Source organism: Lactuca sativa, chromosome 5, assembly GCF_002870075.4.
Source record: "Lactuca sativa cultivar Salinas chromosome 5, Lsat_Salinas_v11, whole genome shotgun sequence".
Taxonomy (NCBI): Eukaryota; Viridiplantae; Streptophyta; class Magnoliopsida; order Asterales; family Asteraceae; genus Lactuca; species Lactuca sativa.
In genome coordinates this window covers 311,177,667-311,199,270 of record NC_056627.2, presented here as the reverse complement: position 1 = coordinate 311,199,270, position 21,604 = coordinate 311,177,667, and the positions used below count along the sequence as shown (strand labels likewise).

Genomic DNA, 21,604 nt, shown 5'->3' with positions numbered 1-21,604 from the left:
ATTGCGGTTCTTGGCGACAAGTATGGCAATGTAGGAATACACAAGAGGATTCTTGTGGTATGATTGCCTATAGATGAGATCAAGGGTCTCTTTTCTTTGTATTTATTTAGGTTAGATGTTGATTGATTGTTTCAGGTGAGCATGGAAACTAAAGATTTTGTTGTCCTAAATGTATTTTGACTACGAGAATGATGCCTCTGGAATTTGAGAATGATTCTCGTAATGAATTGATGGATGGGGATTTATAGGCAAGGTGTGTGGTGGTCTTTTTGTTCTTGATAAAGAGTTGGTGTTATGAATAGACTGTCAGAGGTATTGCTTGTGTATCTGCATAGGATTCTTGATGTTAAGAGCAGTCATGATTGGGGATATTTCGAGGTCTCCATCATTGATTCCAAAATCTCTTCGAGTTTATTTGGTTTTTATCTGGAAGAGTATCTTGTGTTGTGATATACAATCCAAGGGTCGGGGATGTTGTGTATCTGGTTGAGTCGATTTGAGTTTGATCTGTTTACAATGCTAGTTAGTGGTAGTTCGAACCCTAAGTGGGAGAGAACTGGGCATTCTGCTTAGTGGATTATCAATATGTTTGAGTTTATGGTTTCATAAGAAGGGGTTAGGTATCTACAGGTTCAGGGCAAGTTTCCATTAGATGTACGTGTTTAACTTGTTTTGTTGTCACCCAACAATTTTTTATTTCCAAAGTAAAGAATTCATTTATAGTGCCAATCAACTTTATGAGTCATATAGTTATCAAGAGGTCATTACTCTTCCTTAATATAGAGATACTATCAATAAAGAGTTTGAAGCAACCATGGTTAATAATATGTGGATTGCCTTTAGAAAATCCTAATATTTTGTTATTGGTTAAAAATATGGTAATATTTAGAAAATTCATAAAATTTTGACCAAATTAATATAAAAAGACATGATACCAGCTAAGGTGTTGTTTGATTTTTATGATGAAAAAATTTTACGGACCACATTTGCAGACTTTTGCAGTAGAAGAGATAGATCAAACGTCTGCAATTTGAAAAAAGAAGATTGTTTGGTTTTTTAACATCTACAAACTGCTGGAATTAATTAAAATCTAATTAAACTTGTTTTTCTAGAAAGAAAATTAAAAAAAAAAAATTAAAAGAGTTTTTCAATAATTTTATGACTTTATTATAGATAATTAACAAATATAGATAAACTTTTATGTATTATTGTATAAAAAGTGAAAATAAAATGGTACAGTTAACATATATATTTGATAAAATCAACAAACTTTGGCCATAAACTTATACTCAAACATTGTAATTAGGGATAGAAGAATTTAACATATAAAATAGATGAAGATAAACTTTGATTATAAATGAAAATTTTCATGTTACTTTTTCAATTAAATCAATTAAAAACTAGGTATAAATATTTTTCCCAAGAAATGAATGATACTGCATTAAATATTGTTTTATAAATATTAGCACAAAAAATATAAGATAATATTAAGATTTTTTTCATATCTATATAAACAGCTCCAATGATCATTATTTATTTATAAATTTGTCACAAAAGTCATGATTGCCGAACCTTTTTTCTTCAAGTATTGTAATTGTTTTATTAAAATTATTTATCATAGATAAAGTTGGAATAAATGTAAGTTTAAAAAAAATACATATGTTTTTTTAAGTTAAAAGATGTTTGAAGGCTTTGGTCCACATCTGCGCAAAGAAGATGACATGCAAACTTGTTTAAGTCTGCAGTCTTAAAAAAAACAAACAATATGCAAAGTCTAATGCAGGGCCGGCTCAACGAGTTTGGGGGCTCTAAGCGAACCAAAAATTTGGGGCCCTTTGGCATTTACTATACTTAATGTTATAAACTCTCCTCCTTTATCCGGGCTTGGGACCGGCAATAATAAACTAAAAAGTTTACAAATGGCAGAGTTAAAAAAAATTTATGTATATGTTTTTTGTAAATATATTTTATGACGTAAAGTTAATTTTTCTAGCTTTTTTAGATGCAAATTCTTTAATCAAATTTTCATAATCAATTTCTTTTACTAAATGTTTTTCAATTGATAAAATTGCTAATCCATTTAATCTTTCTTGTGACATTGTAGATCTTAAATAATTTTTTAATAGTTTTAATTTAGAAAAACTTCTTTCGGCAGAGGCAACGGTTACAGGAATAGTTAACATAATCCTATAGGCAACATATGCATTTGGAAAAGAACTAAACTTTTTAATGTAATTAAGTATATTAATAATCGTATCACGTTCTAAATGTACAATATGTCTTAATAGTGTTAGTTCATGAAATAAATCTAAACCATTAATATCTAAGCTATCATCATGCTTTAAAGTTTTTTCAAGATTTAAACAATGTTTTTTTAAAGTATTTTCATCAAATGATTTTAATTTTTCTATACTAAATAGAAAACCAAAAATATTTTTGAACTCATTAAATTGCTCAAATCTACTTTTAAGTGAAGTAATGACTTTATCTATTATATATAAAAAGTAATCAGTTTTAAATAACTGAATAGGAGTTTTAATAGTTTCATTAGCAACATTTTCATCATATCGTCTATTTCTTTGAATGATACGTTTTTCATGAAATTCTGGGTTTACATTCATTTCTAAAGCCAATTCTTTTGCATAATCTAAAGCCTTTTCAAATCCGTTTTCTCTATATTCTTCAAAGAAACACAAAAGTCCATTTAGTTAATCTATAGCATCATCGATACACATATCATTTGATTGCAAGCTTTTACTAACAGTGTTAATAGCAAACAAAACATCATACCAAATAATCATTCCTAATAAAAATTCATAGTTTTCAAGTTCATATGTAGCTAAACATTTAGCCTCACTTTTAATTTTTGGATCTCCACAATTTTTAGATAATTGTAAAAGTGCTTTTCTTAATTGTGGTGCTTGAAATCTAATTGCTTTTACACTTTCTACCCTACTTTCCCAACGAGTTTGCGATAATGATTTAAGTGTTAGGTTTGATATATTATCTTGTAATATTTTCCACCTTTGAGTTGATGAAGCAAATATCGAATATATACGTTGTATAACTCCAAAAAATTCACTAGCTTTTTCACACGAATTAGCCATATCACAAATTACTAAATTTAAACTATGACAACCACAAGGAGTGTAGAATGCTCTAGGGTTAATATCTAACAATCGTTTCTGTACACCTTGATGTTTTCCTTTCATATTTGAATCATTGTCGTAACCTTGACCCCTAACATCATTTATATCTAGTCCTATATTTTTAATTTCATCAACTATAGCATCATATAAGCCTTTACCGGTTGTATTATCTACAACTAAAAATCCTAGAAAGTACTCCTTAACTTCTATTGGAGTGGTTGAAAGATCTAAACATCGTAAGATAATTGACATTTGTTCCTTATGACTTGTATCATGAGTACAATCAAGTATTATTGAAAAATATTTAGCCTCTTTTACTTTTTAATAATTTTAGTTTTAACTTCTTCTCCTAATAAACTAATAAGTTCGTTTTGCATATTATGTCCAAGATAATGATTATGAATTTCTTTGTCATTAATTCTCCTAATATGTTCTTGCATAATAAGATCAAATTCAGCAATCATTTCAATTATAGTTAAAAAATTACCATTATTTTCCTCATAAATTTTTTCATTTATTCCACGAAATGCTAAATTACATTTTCCTAAAGTTTTAACTACAGCAATGATTCTTATTAACACGTTTTTCCAATGATCTTTTTCTTTATTTATTTGTTCTTGGATTTGCTTGTCAATTGTTTTATTATTTGTTAATCTAGTTTGTAAGTCAATCCATGACCTCATATTAAGAATGTGTCCGTTACTTGCTTCATGTCTTTTTAGTATACTAGAAATATTATTCCAATCATTGTTACATTTATGTGCTAATGAACATGTAGATGTATTCACATTAAATAATTTACAACAAAAACAAAAAACTCTATCTACATCTATGGAATAAACCAACCATGTTCGTTCGTATTTTTCTCCATTTGGTATTTTTTGCATATAAAAAGATGTACTAAAGCTTCTTAAGTGTTGATCTTTGGGAAATTTAAAATCATAAATTTTAATAGGACCTTTTTCTACAATTAAATCTCTTAAATTAGTACTAATATTATTCCATCTACTTGGATCATATATGTTTAAAGGTGTGTTATTATTTTCACTATTAGTTTGTTCGTTATCAATTTCAATATTGGTTTGTTCGTTATCATTTTCACTATTAGTTTGTTCATTATTAATTTCAATATTAGTTTGTTCATTATTATTTTCACTATTAGTTTGTTCGTTATCAATTTCAATATTAGTTTGTTCAATATTATTATCAACATTAGCTTGTTCTGGTTCATTATCAACATTAATTTCTTCTTGTTCATTATCAACATTTTTGTTTGTAGTTAAATATTTTAAAAATGAACCTTTTTGTTTATCTATAAAAGCTTCTTCTTGCATTTTTCGTTTCCTTTTTGAAGCACCTGATTCGTATTTTCTCTTTGACATGTTTATTAATTATTTGATTAATAATAACTATAGTATAGAAGATATAGATTAGGATTATACCGCCCTTAAGATAATGGAAAGCTCAAAAATAACGGAATCTGCCAATCTGAAATCAGTGAACAATGGAATCTGCTAATCTGAAATAAAAATTCAGAAAATTGAAAAGATTAACAAATTTGATCATTCATGCCATTTGGAAAAAGCCAAAAACAATTAGAATACAAATTACATAACTTAATAATAAAACATTGTTTTTAATTATAAGACATTACATAACTTAATAATAAAACATTGGAGTTTGGGGCCAATCAATCAAACTAAAAGCCAAAAAGCATCAACCTTTTTGAGTAATGAATATATATTATGACTAATAATAAAGAATCTTTTTTTGCATTAATTCATATAACTAGATCAGATATTCATGTCAAACAGCAAGATAAATACTAAGGTCCCTACTTCGTTTAACTAAAGATGAACATGTGTAAGCAAATCAAAACCAACTAGTCCATTAATCAACAATATAGATTGACATTTTTAGACCAATAACAAATTTTTGGAGAGTAGCGTCTGTAATTTGTCCTTGACAAATTTTTTTGTCACATATTCTAATCTCCTGTTTTGAATCCAAGGTTGGAAGATCTACATGTGAATACTACATTTTATTATGATTATATGATGTAAGAACCCAACTCATTTCATATATAAAAATGACAAGTTTTTTGAGATTTTCTATCGTTTAAAATATTAAAGCCTAACCTGATACATAATGTAAGCCGGCCCTGATCATCGACTATTAACAATAAACAATTTAACATTTAACCACATAACACATTACCCCAAATCCCCAATTATATAATCTTATAATCAGACAATAGGAAATCAAAAATCAAAAGGGAAAATACAAGCAAATTACCGTTTCAATTCAATGCCAACAGTCACAGAAGAATCGATTTTTGAGCGATCAGTAATGGAGAATCCTGAATCCGATAAGCAGAATCCTGAATCCGATAAGCAGGTCGATTGGAGAATCGATTGACGATTGGAATCGATAGGCTGTGGATTGTGGAATGGAAGAATCGTCACAGAGAAGAATCGATTGAATGATAGAATCGTCGAATCGAGTCCGAGAGAAAAGAAGGGAAGTTGATTAGTCGTCACAGCGTCCGTTACTTGTTCGGTGATTGTTTGGATCTTTAGTCAGCCGTCGTTTTTTTTTGTTGAGGAATGGATAGTATAGTTGGACTCAATAGTCAATAAATTGGACTTGAAAATGGGGCCCCTTACAATTTGGGGCCCTAAGCCCCCCCTTTACAAACAATAGCGTAAGGCCGGCCCTAGTCTAATGTCTATGCATGGTATGCACGACACAAACAGAATAGACCAAAAAGATCTGCAAACAAAAACAAACAACATGTAAATTTGCGAAACCAGCCAAAAAGATTTGCAAACAAAAACAAATGATACCTAAATCTGCGAAACATGTCAAAATGAGTGTTTCTGAAATTTTAGCATGTATTCTATGCTTGTTCTATAAATGAAATTTAGTTTGAAATTTTTCATAAAATTTCCTAAAATATGAATCTTAAAGGGTTCCTTCTTAGGTGTTTGCATTATAGGGCTTGTGTTTAACCTTTCAAAGAGGTCTATGAAGTCGGATTTATCTTGCACGATTTAAAGATCAAAACAAGATAATTTGTTGGAATTTCTTTCTTGATCCCCATAGAGATCCATTCTTTCCGTTTTGTTTTTTCGGACCAAAAAATCAACTAATCATTACCTTTTTTCTGGACTAAAAAGTTGTTTACAACTTACCATTTTTTCTAAATTAAAAAATTTATTACTCATTTCCATTTTTGGACAAAACAATCAATTCATCCTCATAAATTGATTTTTTTCCGACCTTTATAAATCAACTAGGCGAATGTCCGTGCGTTGCGCAGAAACACCTATACAATTGAAGTCTTTACAAATATATGTTTTTTTTAATATAACAATAACGTTGTTGTTAAATTTGATATAATAATTTGTATATTAAATTGATATAATATATTGATTATTTTGATTTATATGATAATATATACATCTATTATAACTTTATAATCTCAATCGTTTGAATGATTTCTATCCGCGAGTTACAAATGAATAAAATTAAATATAATATATGGTTTAATGTTATTTATAGTTTTTGTTATTGTTAATTAATTTTTTAAAATTTATTTACTTAATGTTTTAATTTCAATCATTAAAATTATTTAAAACATCAAACATTATTTTTTGATTTTAAAGGTAACAATATAATCATTTATATAGAGTTATTTTTAACTATTTTTTAAAGCTACTTATTTGGAAATTTTCAGCGATTACAAAAATATCTTTAGAAAATATTTTAGTTAAATTGAGATTATAATTTAGCTTTTGCATTTATCACTACAACTTATCACTTTTAATTATTTACAAAATATTCTTTGGTTTTTTAAGTGGATTGAAATTTATATTTAAGTTGACATTGTAATACGCAGAAAGACCTATATAGTTATAGTCTTTACAAATATATGTTTTTTTTAAATATAACAATAACGTTGTTGTTAAATTATTATAATAATTCTTATACTAAATTGATATAATATATTGATTATTTGAATTATATGATAATATATACATCTATTATAACTTCATGATCTCAATCGTTTGAATGAAATCTATCCGCGAGTTACACACGAATAAAATTAAATATAATATATGGTTTAATGTTATTTATAGTTGTTGTTATTGTTAATTATTATTTTTTCAATTTATATGCTTATTATTTTAATTTCTATCATTATAATTATTTAATACATCAAACATTATTTTTTGAATTTAAAGGTAACAATATAATCATTTATATAAAGTTATTTTTAACTATTGTTATTGTAAATTATTTTAAGCTACTTATTTGAAAACTTTTAACGATTATAAAAGTATCTTTAGGAAATATTTTAGTTAAATTGAGATTACAATTTAGTTATCACTACAATCTATCACTTTTAACTATTTACAAAATATTCTTTGGTTATTTAGTTGGAACTGAAATTTATATTTAAGTTGACATTTTGTTAACAATTTAAGTATGTTGTCAAAACTGTTCAAAAGTTGTAGCTTTAAACTGATAATGGTTTACATATAACAACATATTAAATCTAATAAATTAAGTATAATATATTAAAACTTAAAGACATAACTTTATAAGTAGAAGTAAAGATATTATTTTAAAATTGAAATTTAGTTTATTTATTATTACACTTTAGGTTTGATATTTATTTAACTTTTTTAACTTAATTATAATCATTATTAGAAACACACTACAATTTACTACTTTTAATTATTTACAAAATATTTTTTGGTTGTTTAAGTTAAACTAAAACTTATCTTTAAGTTGGCCATGTAATGTTATCTTTAGATTAATAATTTAAGTATTTTATACAAATTGTTCCAAAATTGTATCTTTAAAATGATAATGGTTTACATCCAACAATATATTAAAACTAATAAATTAAGTATAATATGTTAAAAGTTAAAGACCATAACTTTATAAGTAGAAGTAAAGATATTATTTTAATATTGAAATTTAGTTTATATATGATTACACTTTAGGTTTGATATTTATTTAACCTAATTAACCAAATTATAATTATTATTAGAAAGAAATTGAAAAGTCATGGGAGTTTAAAATGAATGTGGTGAAAGGAAAAATGCATGAGAGTTTCAAATGAATGACCTCTACATGCGGGTTATTCATGAAACTAAATATAATATTTGGTTTAATATTATTTATAGTTGTTGTTATTGTTAATTCATTTTTAAAATTTATTTTCTTAACGTTTTAATTTATATCAGTGTAATTATTTAAAACATCAAACAATTTTTTTTATTTAAAATGTGACAACATAATCATTTACATAAAATTATTTTTAACTATTGTTATTGTAAGTTATTTTAAGCTACTTATTTCAAACTTTTAACTATTCTAAAAATATCTTTAGGAAATATTTTAGTGAATTGATATTACAATTTAGTTTTTGTATTTAGCACTACAATTTATCATTTTTCACTATTCACAAAATATTCTTTGGGTTTTTTTAATTGAAATTGAAATTTATATTGAAGTTGATCGTGTAATGTTATATTTAAATTAACAATTTAAGTATTTTGTCCATACAATTCAAAAGTTGTAGCTTTAAATTGATAATGGTTTACATACAATAACATACTAAATCTAATAAATTAAGTATAATATGTTAAAAGTTAAAGACATAACTTTATAAGTATGATGAAAAATATTATTTTAATATTGAAATTTACTTTACTTTTTATTACACTTTAGGTTTGATACTTATTTAACCTTATTAACCAATTTATAATCATTATTAGAAAGACACTATAATTTATCACTTTTAACTATTTACAAAATATTCTTTGGGTTGTTTAAGTTTAACCAAAATTTTATACTTAAGTTGATCCTATAAGGTTATATTTAAATTAACAATTTAAGTATTTTATACAAATTGCGTTGCGCAGAAGCATCTATATAGTTGAAATCTTTACAAATATATGTTTTTTTAAATATAACAATAATGTCGTTGTTAAATTTGATATAATAATTCTTATACTAAGTTGATATAGTATATTGATTATTTCGAATTGCATGATAATATATACATGTATTAAAACTGCATAATCTCAATCTTATGAATGACCTCTACCAGCGGGTTACTCATGAAATTAAATATAATATATGGTTTAATATTATTTGTAGTTGTTGTTATTGCTAATTAATTTTTAAAATTTATTTGCTTAACGTTTTAATTTCTAATAGTGTAATTATTTAAAACATCAAACAATTTTTTTTTAATTTTAAAGGTAATAATATTATCATTTATATAGAGTTATTTTTAACTATTGTTATTGTAAGTTATTTTAAGTTACTTATTTCAAAACTTTTAACGATTATAATAATATCTTTAGGAAATATTTTAGTTAAATTGATATTACAATTTAGTTTTTGCATTTAGCACTACAATTTATCACTTTTCACTATTCACAAAATATTCTTTGGGTTTTTTTTAAGTGGAACTGAAATTTATATTGAAGTTGATCGTGTAATGTTATATTTAAATTAACAATTTAAGTATTTTGTCCATACAGTTTAAAAGTTGTAGCTTTAAACTGATAATGGTTTACATACAATAACATATTAAATCTAATAAATTAAGTATAATATGTTAAAAGTTAAAGACATAAATTTATAAGTAGAAGTAAAAATATTATTTTAATATTGAAATTTAGTTTATTTTTATTACACTTTAGGTTTGATAATTATTTAACCTTATTAACCAATTTATAATCATTATTAGAAAGACACTACAATTTATCACTTTTAAATATTTGCAAAATATTCTTTTGGTTGTTTAAGTTTAACTAAATTTTATATTTAAGTTGATCCTGTAATGTTATATTTAAATTAACAATTTAAGTATTTTATACAAATTGATCAAAAATTGTAGGTTTAAAATGATAACGGTTTACATACAACATATTAGACCTATTAAATTAAGTATAATATGTTCAAAGTTAAAAACAAACTTTATAAGTAGAAGAAAATATATTTTTTTAATATTGAAATTTAGTTTATATATGATTACACTCTAGATTTTATATTTATTTAACCTTATTAACCAACTTATAATAATTATTAGAAAGAAATTGAAAAGTCATGGGGGTTTCAAATGAATGTGGTGAAAGGAAAAAATGCATGGAAGTTTCAAATGAATGTGGTTCAAGAAAAAATGCAAGCTTTATAAGTATATAATGATTTCTCCACCTCCTATAATTGATTTTTTTTCAACCCTCATAAATCAATTTTTCTAACTCCTAGAGATTGATTTTTTTCCAACCCTTATAAATTGATTTCCGCTTAGCCTTTTTTAAACATTATATAAATTCAAGTTTTTTTTATGGAAACGATCAATTTTGAACTTCCGCTTTTGGACCGTGGCACAAAGTCTTTCCTTTAGCAGTACGAAAATAAATCAAGTTGATTATGATGATGTATTGGATTCTTTTGGAGGAAAGTGATGTTTGGAATTAATCAAAATCGATAATATTTCATTTTGGATTGAAATTTAATGGAGTTGAGATGTCATCCTTTCTATTTTTGACTTTTAGAGGCTTTAGAATTTGGGAGTGTTTGGATCAAAGATCCTATCGCTCGTTTGTTGAAGAAAAATCATTATAAATATCGAAGGGTATTCTTCAAGCATTATGGTAGCGAAAGATATTTGGTCTAAAGAAGAAACAACATTTAGTTTGAAGTTTTTACTTCTGTAATATTGCATTTTGTAATTTGAATAGACCCTTACTTGAATACGATACAAGTTTTAGTTCGCGAGTACATTCAGGAGCATGTTATATGATATAGCAGAAAGTCCATTTTGGCATGAGCAAATTAGCATCATTACAATTGTTTGATGCATTTATAATTTTGAGGTACTTCCCTTGAGGTTAAAGGTCCGTATCCAACGACATTTGAATGGTTCAATCTATCACCATCATTTCCCCCTCTATGTTGTTTATTAGAGTTTAGTCCTTAGAAAGTTTTTGGCACTACTTATTTTTTTGCATGGAAGGTTGAAGTTTGAAGCTTTATTTTTGTTAAAAAGAATTTGTTTTGTATCAAGATGGATTTCGTTAAAGATGATTTAAAGCCATTTTCTTGTATAAGCAATGTGTTGTTGTCAGCATAACTTTTTATAAAGTGATTGTGTTTGACTATGTTGCATTAATGTAGTACTTTCATTATATGCAACCTTTTTCCCATTGTTGCCTCGTAGTTTATGTGGAATCCAAAAATACCATTAAGTGTGTGGTTATTAGAGGGTTATCATGACTCCCAACTTATAAGGAATGTTTCCTTTTCTCGTAGGATTTTTTAGTAGACAAAATTGCAAAAATGGTCCCTGTGGTATGTCCAAAAATGCTACTTTGGGCCAAACAGGTTTGGACTAGCACCAATAGTCCAAAAAATTTCATTTTCCTGCGATTTTGGTCCAAAACAGTTTAAAAAATCTAAAAATGACGGATTTGCCATTTTCCATTTATTTTTTGCTTTTCTTTTTGTTATTTAATTATTTTCTAACTAAAAAAATATAAAAAATAAAAGAAAATATTTCTCTCTATATCTATACTCTTTCTTTCTCTCTCTCTCTCTCTCTCTCTCTCTCTCTCTCTCTCTAACGTGATTGTGTTCTTCCCCAAAATACACACATACACACACTGATGGAACTTCAGTACTCGAGCAACCATCTTGATGAAGCACAAGATGTTACCTAAGAAGACAAGTTCATTGTTGCCGGTCACTGCCCCCAGCCACCGAATTGCCACCCACAACCACCAATGAGGTAGCGTATCTATAAACCACCCAAAGCTCCTCCCTTTTGTTCTTGATTTCTTGTTGATCACCCTCTTTCACGTCACTGTAAACCACCCTCCCGCCACCTCCCCATCTCCTTCCTTCATCCTTATCTCTCTTCCCCAATCTAACCTAAATTTCTATTTTGACCTATATTTCTTCACATTTATCTATAAAATCAAGCCCTACTTTCTTCATAATCTGAAATGGGCAAATCAGAGAAGGTGTAAACAGGTATTTCGTGTGTAACCAAGTCGAATCCGACGATTGTTCTCTACAAGAATCATGAAGGTTTGGTAAATTTTGGAGGTAAATGTTTGCATTAAATCGTCATCGGAGATACGGTAACATGTAACCTGGATCGCAGAAGCTATTCCAAGTACTGATTCGATTAGACGAGTTTCGAATTTGCTTGAATGAGATTTCGATTTGGTTGAACAGGATGTGCTCATCAAAGGAGTGAAGGTTGATCGAAATGGTTTCGCTGATGATTCGATTTGGATAGCTGAGATGAACTGGGTCTTGACCGAATACATGGATTTTCTATGACTGGTTTTGATAGAAGATAATTTTGAAGAACATGATCTAATTTTCGGAGAGAGTGATAGAGATTTTCTTTTATTTTTTATATTTTTTTAGTTAGAAAATAGTTAAGTAACAATAAAAAAAAAGCAAAAAATAAATGGAAATGGGCAAATCCGTCATTTTAGATTTTTAAAATGTTTTGGACCAAAATCACAGCAAAATGAAAATTTTTGGACTATTGTTGCTAGTCCAAACCTATTTGGACCAAAGTACCATTTTGGACATACCATAGGGACTATTTTTGCAATTTTGTCTTTTTAGTATGATTAGGATTCTTATTTTTTTTAGTATGATTAGGATTCTTATGATATATAAAGCCCTTTAGATCATTTATTAATTATTATCATTCATTCAATTACATCTTCTTTCTCTCTTTTCTTATTAGAGATTTATCAACCATTAACCTTTTAATGTCGATTCCATTATGGGTGAACGCAATGTGGTTCGGTGCGGTTATTGGTCAAAACCTCACCACTAACCGCAAATGCGGTTAATCCATTTTCAAAACCGTTTTGTGCGATTATTTTTATCATGTGGTTAGGCGGTTATTTTGTGGTGCAGTTTTTTTTTTTTTTTTTTTTTTTTTTTTTTTTTTTTTTGTTTTGTTTCGGTTAGTAACTCCATGGATTTTGTGCGATTATTTTGTGGGGTTTTTAACCGCAGTTCAGAGTTCAAACATATTACTTGTAATGATAAAAAACCATAAGGTATAAAACAATTAACTTAAATCACAAACAACTAATATCTTAAAAACATCAAATCACTGATAATTAACAATAAATATCTTAAAATTTGTCAAATTTCATTATTTTCCAAAGTTAAACATAATAAAAAATCAACACTTTTGTCTTCTAGAATTTTATCTTTCTTTCATCCATGAAACTTGTCTTATTTTTAATATTTAGTATATTAATAATTAATAAAAAAATTTGTATATAATATATGCGGTGTGGTGCGGTTTTTAAAAACTAATAATCACACCGCACCACAAATTTGCGATTTTTGGAAAACATAAAACCTCACCATCGGTTTTTATTACGGTTGCGGTTTATGCGATTAATTTTATTTGCGGTGCGGTTTTTGTTCAACTCTAGATTTCATAGTGTTTTTTTTTTTCGTTTTTTGGGTTTCCACTTCATATCATAGTATTCGATTGTGGTTGTTTAGTGCTACTCTTTTTATAACACACATCGCAACATGAAAGAATAATACCCTCTTCTATCATAAGAAAATACAGATATCTTTCTCCTTTTTATCTCGTCAGATTATATATATCTCATGCTCCTTCTTCATTCTGTCAGAATATACATTTCTCTATTAATTTCTGTACCCGGCACCTTTTGCCCCATAAAACATCACACCATTACTATCCAAAGTAGGATACTAAAATATACAAAGAAATGTAAGATTTTCCTTATTCTTTCTTTTGCTTTTTCATACATTTGTGCATTGTAACATCTTGCTTTATGGGTTTTTTCGATTTACAACATTATACTTTTGATTTTTTTTAATTAAAGTATAGTACTTTGAAAAAACCACCCTATTATATCACACTACTTTCACTTTTCTTTATTGTTAGGATATTATATTTTGAAAAAATTACTCCCTTACAACATTTTTTAATATATAAGACCGGCTAATGTTTTTCTGTTCTTTTTATACACAAATTGTGGCTAAGCTTTTGGTCGGAAATACACTACAAATCACTTGTGAACGATGGGGCAACAAAGTGATATAAAAATGTAACGCTGGTTTTCTGTTTTCGATTTGTATTTATTTTGAATATGCCTTTTTGAAACACCATATAATAATATACAATTCTTTAATTTGAAATTTTGAAATATTTTAGCGTGACGAGTTTTGGATCTATATTTAATTTGATTTGGTTTTTTTTCTTAAACGATAAATTTTAGCAGAATTAATATAACATCAAAAAAGATGGAACACAGACTCGTTCTCGATATTTTGTTAGTATAAAAGACGTAAATACTCTTTTCATATATTGTCAGATATCCACAAGGGCCGGCTTTATATGCTCATTCACAATCTCCCAAAACTCAAACTTATTACCTCCCAATCTTTTCGCCACAATGATATGAACATCATGTGCGATCTCGAATATTTCAAAATTAATGTCTAAAACACCATTTTTGCCATCTTTTAACCCTTCCATTTTTAGTAACCCACCATCATTTTTCATCACTTTCAACATTGAAATCTTGGCTATTTCTTCCAATTTCAAAACTATGGTAACAAACGATATTTTCGACATGAATTTCACTTCCTTCTCATCTATGGCATCATCATTGAACAATCCTGACAAGTCAAATCCCGGTGACAAGGAAATGATATCAAATGCATTCAAGTTATCTGGTTTTCCCAGATATCTTAAGTCCTTGATTGTCTCTCCAAAAGAGCCCTCAGAAACAAAACCCTTTTTAAACCACGAATTTTCCATGATCTTTGCAATGGAAATCCTGGTTTTAGGGTTTGGATCCAAGATTTTTGACACTAACTTTCGCGCTTCAGAAGGGAACCAATTTGGGAACTTGAATTCCGCCCTTGTAATCTTTCTATACATCACCATGAGATTTGAATCTTGAAACGGAAGAAAACCAGACAAAAGCACAAACAAGATCACCCCACAAGACCAAATATCGGCTTTTTCCCCATCATACCCTTTTTGGTAAATTACTTCAGGTGCCACGTAGGCGGGTGTGCCACAACTTGTGTGAAGCAAACCATCTTCTTCCCATTTGGTATCAACCAAAGCACTTAATCCAAAATCTGAAACTTTCAGATTCCCATCTTCATCTAATAATAAATTCTCAGGCTTCAAATCCCTGTGGTAAACTCCTTGGTTATGGCAGAAATTGATGGCTGTGATGAGTTGTTGAAAGTATTTTCTTGCAGTGGCCTCTTTTAGCCTCCCTGTAGCCACCTTATCATAGAGTTCACCTCCTTTTAGGTATTCTAGAATGAAGTAAATCTTGGTTTTTGTAGCCATGACTTCATAGAGTTGGACTACGTTCGGGTGTTTGACTAATTTCATCACTGAGATCTCTCTCTTGATTTGATCAATCAACCCTACTTTCATAACCTTATCTTTGTTTATAACCTTAACTGCAACACTCATCCCTGTTTCAAGGTTTCTTCCATGGTAGACTTTTGCAAAATTCCCTTGCCCTAATAATTTCCCTAACTCATAACGTTCCATTTGGACCACAACAGATGTAACTTGAAATGGTAAACTATGTTTTGACCTTGAAAGTACTTTGAGAAACTGTAGAGAATAATATTACCAGGTAGCTGAGTGTGCTTATCTCCAATCTCATCAAGGAGAAATGAGGATGGCTTAAATGGAACTCCATATTCAAAAGATATCCGGGTTTGAAAACGCATTTCTCTGCATTCCCTGTTCTTCTTTTATGAAATCGACTAGAATGAAGGTTTTGAGCTAGACCTTTTGTCGAACAGTTGGAAGGCACTTGCAGAAACTCCAGCAACTTTATGAACTGAAACGAAGAAAAAAAGTATGTTAGTGCTAAACCGATCCATCAAATGTTCTTGTTTCATTTCCAAATTTGAGGAGTTAATTAAACATCATAACTCAAGATGCATACGTTTCAAGTGCAAGTAAATATCAAATCATAACTAAATGGGTTAATCAAATATACAAATATGATGAACAAATCAGCAGCAAAACTATATAATCAACGAACAACTCACCGAAGATGCATATAACTTTCAATCATTGACCACATAGCAATCATAGATCTAGTGCGAGAACTTGTAAATAAAATCGAAAATAAATAAAGAAAGAAAACTTGGGAGGATTTACCTTTTTTGATTCAAATTTAGGAGGCGTGTAGCGTATGAAAGGAATACATGCATAAACACGCACCTGTGTGGCTTTATAAATGTAACAGAGAAATTTGTATTATAAATTATTTTGGAATTTCTTATGTCACTAATGACTATCTTTAAAATGGTAACATTACTAATCAAAATGGAAGTTGTTATGTCACTAATGACTATCCTTTAAATATCATAAAACAAATATTTGTTATATAAAGATAAACTTATCAAATTGCATTTTGCCGAGTTTTACAACACGATAATTTGGGGTGATGATATTAGTTAAATATAAAATAATTTATATTGTTACAACGTAACACATTGCTTACGTATATGAACGAACTACGAAACAAATTCGAAAGTCGCAACAGGCAACTCGCAACCATAATTATTTAATTGAATCGATACATAATATTCATATTATATTTTTATTCATGTAATAAAAAGAAGTTTGAGTTTTTCCAGCTCCTTTCACTCTATTCCTAGACTTGCTTTTGTATTAGTTTATGGAAAAAGTTTTAGTGGGTGGGTCTTGCTCAAAGATATGCTACTAGTGGATCTTATCTAAAATAAACAAAATCATTTCCCTAGATGTTATTATCATCCATTACATATTCAAACTCTAAAAATAGATATATAAAAATAATATAATTTTATCATTTTCATCGATTTAGTAATAACCTTTTTGTAAAAGTACATTATTTTCACATATTAAAAGGTAAGCAATTGGTTTTTTGGGTTATTGCAAAGTAACCAATCTCGTATTTTACCCCTCGAAAATAGATTAACTTGGGTTATAACTTTATTGAAAACATTTTACTTTTTGAACAATCTTTGAAGTGATATATGATAACCAGTTGGATATATATTAATAGTTTTAGAAAAATATTATGATCATAGTTATTAACGTTTGATAAGTAATTATAAGATATATGTAAAGTTCAAAATTATTTTTTCTAGGAATACAAGCACTTAAAAGATCGCATCGCCTGATGTACGTACACTAACACCCCTAGAGACGAAGGCTATATAACTATAAGGTAGGCATGAATGTGTTAAGCCATAGGGTGCGTGACATCGACTATATTCTATGAACAAATACATCTTAAATGGTTGAAAATGTTAAAAATGTATTTTGATTATCAAACCGATTGTGTCTTGGTTAATTTATTTTTTTTAATACAATTACCTGGTGTGTTTTTTTTTTCATTTATTTTGATTTTATATATAAGTCACCTCATCGTATCAAAAGTTAATGTAGGAGCGTTCTTTTCACACTAATCATAAAACTGTTATCTTTTTAGTTTTTATGATCAATACTCGATAATTATAGATCTAAGATTTAGTAGCGCCTTCCTTAAAACGAGCCAAAAGGCAAATAAGACCCCCCACAAGTTCTGTTTCAAAATAGTGGTTTAATATGATGTTTTCCCGTGTTTATGGTACACTTTAAGTGTTTGTTTTTGTCCTTTTTTTTCATGTGTTTGGTACATCGAATCCATTCTGGACTCCAATCATAATATACTTTAATAAAATGTTTTACAATTAACTATAGGGACCAATTCGTAGCTACGCGGTGACATGTGTGACTTTTTTCTTTCATAAGTTTGTATCAAAGTGAGTTTTTCCATGAAGATATAAGGACATGACACCTTATGTTATAACCTAAATATACAACAAGTTGAAGTTAATAAACATAATTGATGATGAAAAAATATCTATATATCCAAATACGTCTTATTTTTAAATTAATTAATCATAAAGTTTAATTTGAAAAGAAAAAGTTATAAGCATATAAATTCTAAAAAGATATCCTTTCAAAAGTTTTCACGAAGACCGTCAAAAACCTCAGAAACTCAACATGCACAACAACGATTTCTATATCATTTAAGGATAAAAAAACAAAAGGTTTTTAGTTACTTACAAACAGAAACCTCACTACAAAACCTATATCTACTCTCACAATATCACTCAACCTATATCTACAACAATTACACAAGAATCGTAGAAAAAATACAGAAAACAATAACAGAATAGAGTAAACCCTAACCATAACTCTATACAAACGAGTTGATAGAGAAACGAGAGAGCTCGGTATGTGTGTGAAGAACAATATGAATGAAACTAGGTTATATCCCGTGTAATACACGGTTGACAAAATAAAAATAAAGACTAAAAATCATAATAATTAATCATAACTTTGCAAAAAGTTTCTTTTATACAACATTGTTGGAAATCAAGCCCTCACTCACTCTTTTGAACACCGATCAAAACAACATGTTTGTATATATATTACTTTCACAAAATCTGATTACCTCCTACTGAATACATTTACTATTGCTACCTATTTATAACAAACAAAACACTAAAAACACATTCTCATAAACATCCCAGGTTTTCCTTCTAAGAAGCAACAAAGTCCACCGTTCACTTTGAAGTCCAACAAATTTGGTCAACTCTAGACCAAGTCATTAACACGCAGAATATTGATGACCCATGTAAATGACCCGTACCCGACTTGACCTGTATTCTATCCAAACCATCAAGATTAACCCAACAATCTGTAGCTATATCATGGTTATTTTTAATTCATTTTTACTTTATATTAAAATACCTTTTCTATTAGAAGTACATTGTTATAAAATGCTTTGAAAATGCAATTTTTGCAAAATTTTCACCTTACTAAAACAATCCCATTTTGACCAAAATATGTTCGGTTTACACAATTTTTACCAAATGCCAACACAAGCCATATTTTTACCAATTTCACTTTGTCAAATTGTCCCATTTTGACAAGAATGTGCTCATTTTAGTCAATTGTACTTGATATAAAAATGTTGGTTTAAAATGCAATAATTTGCTTTAAAATGCTCTTTTTGCATGTAAACTCAACTTTTTTTTAAACCATTGTCACCTTATGCCAAAACAGCCATTTTTTACCATAAAAAAATAGAATGCCATAATAATTTGGAGAAAAAAATAAAGTACAATGCAATAATAATACTTTGCCGTTTATTACAATGTAGGATGCCATAATAATAATAAAAAAAAGAACACCATAATAACTTGGAAAACAGAATAAAGTAAAATTGTGCAATTAGGTAGGTTTCAAGCCTGTAAATCCGTAATAACAATAAAAAAAATAAAATATAACAATCAAATTTATCAAAAAAAAACATCAAAATGACTAAATTGACAAAAAAAAAGTGTCATAACTGTCATTTTTTGGAAAAAATCTCATCCATTCATTCCCTGATATACAAATTACTGGAATGCTCCCTCTCATAAATAAAAATATTTGAAGGATGGTCCCTGTTTAAATTTAAAAAAAAAAAAAAAAAAAAAAAAAAAAAAAAAAAACACTTGCAACATCCTCTTTAAAAATTACACTTCAATCATCCTGTAACATATGCAAAATGGATTAAAAGGAGGGGTAACAATGTAGCTGTAACGTATGCAAAAATGGAGTAACAGGAGGGGTAATAGCGTAATTGTAATTCCTCCAAAAACACTTGAGTACATACACAAATATTAGCTCATTCAATAAGCAACAATATATTGTTATTATGGGATCATGTTTATTGTATCATCCTACTATGATACTTATCATGAGGATTATAACATTCTACTTTCAAAATAATATCATTGTACTTTGAATCTAAGATGCTATAATTGAAAATCACCTACACATATACAACAAAATACATGCACGAATAAGCAATCGATTCTATAAACATAAACATGTTATAATTTCATTAACGGTAAAGAAAAAAGGAAAAATGAATTATGCAAGAACATGTAAAGATATAATAAAATTGAACAAAATTACTAACCTTATATGGACCACCAATGATTATGTGTTTAACCTTATATGGGCCCTGCATATTAGAAAGAGATGTGTGACGCCAAATTTAGCAAACTTAAGCAGAAAATGATTAATTAAAGGCTACTTTAGAGTGCATATCATAAGAACAACAAACATGTCAATATTTCAACACCGAGATATACCCAAATAAATATACCATTCTGATTTTGAATGGATGTAAGAGCTCATGTATAAGGGTCACACCAATAAACTAAATATCTAAAACAATTTTATAAGCATAAGAGACTAACAGTAAGTGATTGTGATTGTGCGTCAAAACGAAAAAAAACAGCAAAACCTACACATATGGATCTTTGAAGAATTTATTTTACCTTTTGACTGAGAGAGTGAATTCTCGGATTGATCATAGCAAGATCATTGTACCTGAAATAATTAAACCCAATGACTAATAACTTCAATCTCGTCTTCAAGAAACCAAAAGAAGCAAAAGATGGTACGAATGCCAAAAGCAAATCAAGTATTTCAGTCAAAGAAGAGCAAATATACCTACAGTGTGGGTTTATGATTTATTTTTCATGGTGAAGCCCGGGTGACAGCGACGGTTGGGGATCTATGGTTTTCAAAGAGAGTAGCGGAGACGATGTCTAGGGTTTTTGTTGACGGTACATTGCTTATTAGAAAAAACTAAGATGAAAACTTTGATGACAAGGTTATGTTTTCTATCATGTTGAAGGATGAGTGACGACGAATATAGATGAAAATCAAATTGGATTTCCTTCAAGATTAATATATGTGTCAAAATTGAGAACCACGTCCTGAGATTGATGAGATTTTTAAAGAGGGTGGAGAGAATAGGGTTTATGGTGAGGGAGGATGGTGGTCTCAAATTCCAGTGATCAGTAGCTGATATCTCGGCCACAAATTGGAAAGTCTTATCAGTTACCAGACGAATTTGATTTCAAAATTAGGAGTGGCAATTTCGGAAATTCAGTTACGATGATAGGAGCGGGAAAAATTCGATGGGGTGAGGCTTAGAGAATGCTACATGGCAAAAAAACTACTTATTTATTATATTAGGGGATATAACGAATTCAACTGCGTCTAACAAAATATATACTACGGGTCATGGATCATGGATCGGACATTGGATCAAATAAGATCTGCACGTTTATTCCTACAAATTAGTTAAAAGCGATCCGCAACCCAATAGAATTCCATAACAACATAATCAACCCCTTGAACACAATATATAACAAACCAAACCCTGATCAAGAAGTTCATATTGTACACAACACACCCTTATGTCAAATCTATTTACAAAATAAATAAAGAGATTGAATAAGAAAATATATACAAT

General features: G+C 28.4%; 1 protein-coding gene and 1 long non-coding RNA gene across 5 annotated transcripts; both read right to left on the bottom strand.

Annotated features, from left to right (window-relative positions):
• Positions 1-14,420: 14,420 nt before the first annotated feature.
• On the bottom strand, positions 14,421-16,560 carry LOC111890795 (CBL-interacting protein kinase 18). Of its 2 annotated transcripts, none has more exons than XM_023886881.3 (2): positions 16,405-16,560; positions 14,421-16,078 (listed from the first exon to the last, which is right to left on the bottom strand). In XM_023886881.3, exon 2 carries the CDS (start codon positions 15,778-15,780, stop codon positions 14,569-14,571), a length of 1,212 nt encoding a protein of 403 aa, XP_023742649.1. In that variant the 5' UTR covers positions 15,781-16,078; positions 16,405-16,560; the 3' UTR covers positions 14,421-14,568. The 2 variants fall into 2 exon arrangements, with proteins under 2 accessions (XP_023742649.1, XP_023742650.1); XM_023886882.3 differs by having other exon boundaries at positions 16,293-16,418.
• Positions 16,561-18,570: 2,010 nt separating this feature from the next.
• On the bottom strand, positions 18,571-21,301 carry LOC111890789 (uncharacterized). 3 transcript variants are annotated; one of them, XR_006183309.2, is made up of 4 exons: positions 20,794-21,301; positions 20,619-20,670; positions 20,255-20,299; positions 18,571-18,951 (listed from the first exon to the last, which is right to left on the bottom strand). It is a non-coding gene; the product is annotated as an uncharacterized LOC111890789 (long non-coding RNA). The 3 variants fall into 3 exon arrangements; XR_006183310.2 differs by lacking the exon at positions 18,571-18,951 and adding an exon at positions 18,960-19,821; XR_002849997.2 differs by lacking the exon at positions 18,571-18,951 and having other exon boundaries at positions 19,897-20,299; positions 20,794-21,298.
• Positions 21,302-21,604: the final 303 nt, after the last annotated feature.